At 33.4% G+C, this 1,232-nt stretch overlaps 1 protein-coding gene across 1 annotated transcript in view; it reads right to left on the minus strand.

Annotated features, from left to right (window-relative positions):
* The window catches only part of LOC107885019 (zinc finger BED domain-containing protein 1-like), an 8,739-nt gene extending 7,638 nt beyond the window's left edge, over positions 1-1,101 (minus strand). Inside the window, exon 1 of the mRNA XM_029485114.1 lies at positions 28-1,101. Coding sequence (XP_029340974.1) covers positions 28-545 — 518 coding nt within the window. The 5' untranslated portion in view covers positions 546-1,101. The remainder of the gene's footprint in view (positions 1-27) is intronic.
* Positions 1,102-1,232: the final 131 nt, after the last annotated feature.

Below are 1,232 nucleotides of genomic sequence, written 5' to 3' on the forward strand. Positions count from 1 at the left end.
GGAGCATTAGACGATCGATCTTTAGAAATAATTTCAGCAGTTAACTCAATAACATCATTTTTCACCGACTGTTGCATAGAATCTGATAATGTTATTGATTTAAATCGAGGATCCAGGAATGTACACCTAACCAATGTCTTACTATTTTCTATTACTCCCCATCTATCTCTATGATTCATGCCACTTAGTAACTGCTGTAGAACATTTATAACCTCTACAGTAAAGTTTTTCCTAGCCATCTGCTCACAAACATTTTTGAGACCTTGAGAAATTACTAAAATTATAGATGCGGTCATATACTTACTACCACTTACCGCCTTTGTAGCTTCCTCAAAAGGACGTAGCACTTGAATAAGCTCTTTGGTAATTTTCCATTCATCTGCTGAGAGTGTTTGAGGAGGGTTATCTAATAACCCTAGAGTACCTCTAATAGCATCTTCCAACTCAACAAAACGATCTAACATATAATAAGTAGAGTTCCACCGTGTACTTATATCTTGCATCAATTTTTTGGGTGCTTTAGATCCATTGCTTGTTTGATACATATTGAGTTTGTGGTTAGCTCTACTACTTTTTCGGAAGTGAGTGACAATACATTTTATTTTGTCAATTAAACACAACTGTAACTTTAATGCATCTTGAACAATTAAGTTAAGTGTATGAGCAAAACACCTCAAACTCTTAACTTTTAATGAATTCAAAGCAGATTTGATATTATTAGCATTATCTGAGACGGCTAAAATTATTTTTTTTTTATCTATGTTCCATTTATCTAAAGTTTCTTGAATCGTGTTACATAAATTAAGACCTGAATGGCTTTCAGAAAACTCATAGCATCCCAACAATACAGATCTTAAAACAAATTGTGTGTCAATAAAATGATATGTTATGGATATGAATGCTATATTGTTTCGAGATGTCCAACAATCTGTCGTTAAACAGCCACTCAACGATTCATTGGTTAAGAGCTCTTTTGTCTCATTTAAACTTTTTTGGTATAGCGCAGGGATGTGAACTTTGGATATCGTGTGACGATCAGGTATTTTATAAGCTGGATTTAAAAGTTTAACAAAATTTTTGAAACCTTCATCTTCTATACCTTAAAAGGCTGAAAATCTTTGGTAAACAGTTTTAGAAGACCCTCGTCAATCTTTTTTTGAACATCAAATGTCATCTTTTTGGGCACAAATGTGGTGATTGCAGCTTGCTTTTTTTTCCGTACTATTGGTAAG

Source organism: Acyrthosiphon pisum, chromosome X (genome assembly GCF_005508785.2).
Source record: "Acyrthosiphon pisum isolate AL4f chromosome X, pea_aphid_22Mar2018_4r6ur, whole genome shotgun sequence".
In the NCBI taxonomy this organism is placed as follows: Eukaryota; Metazoa; Arthropoda; class Insecta; order Hemiptera; family Aphididae; genus Acyrthosiphon; species Acyrthosiphon pisum.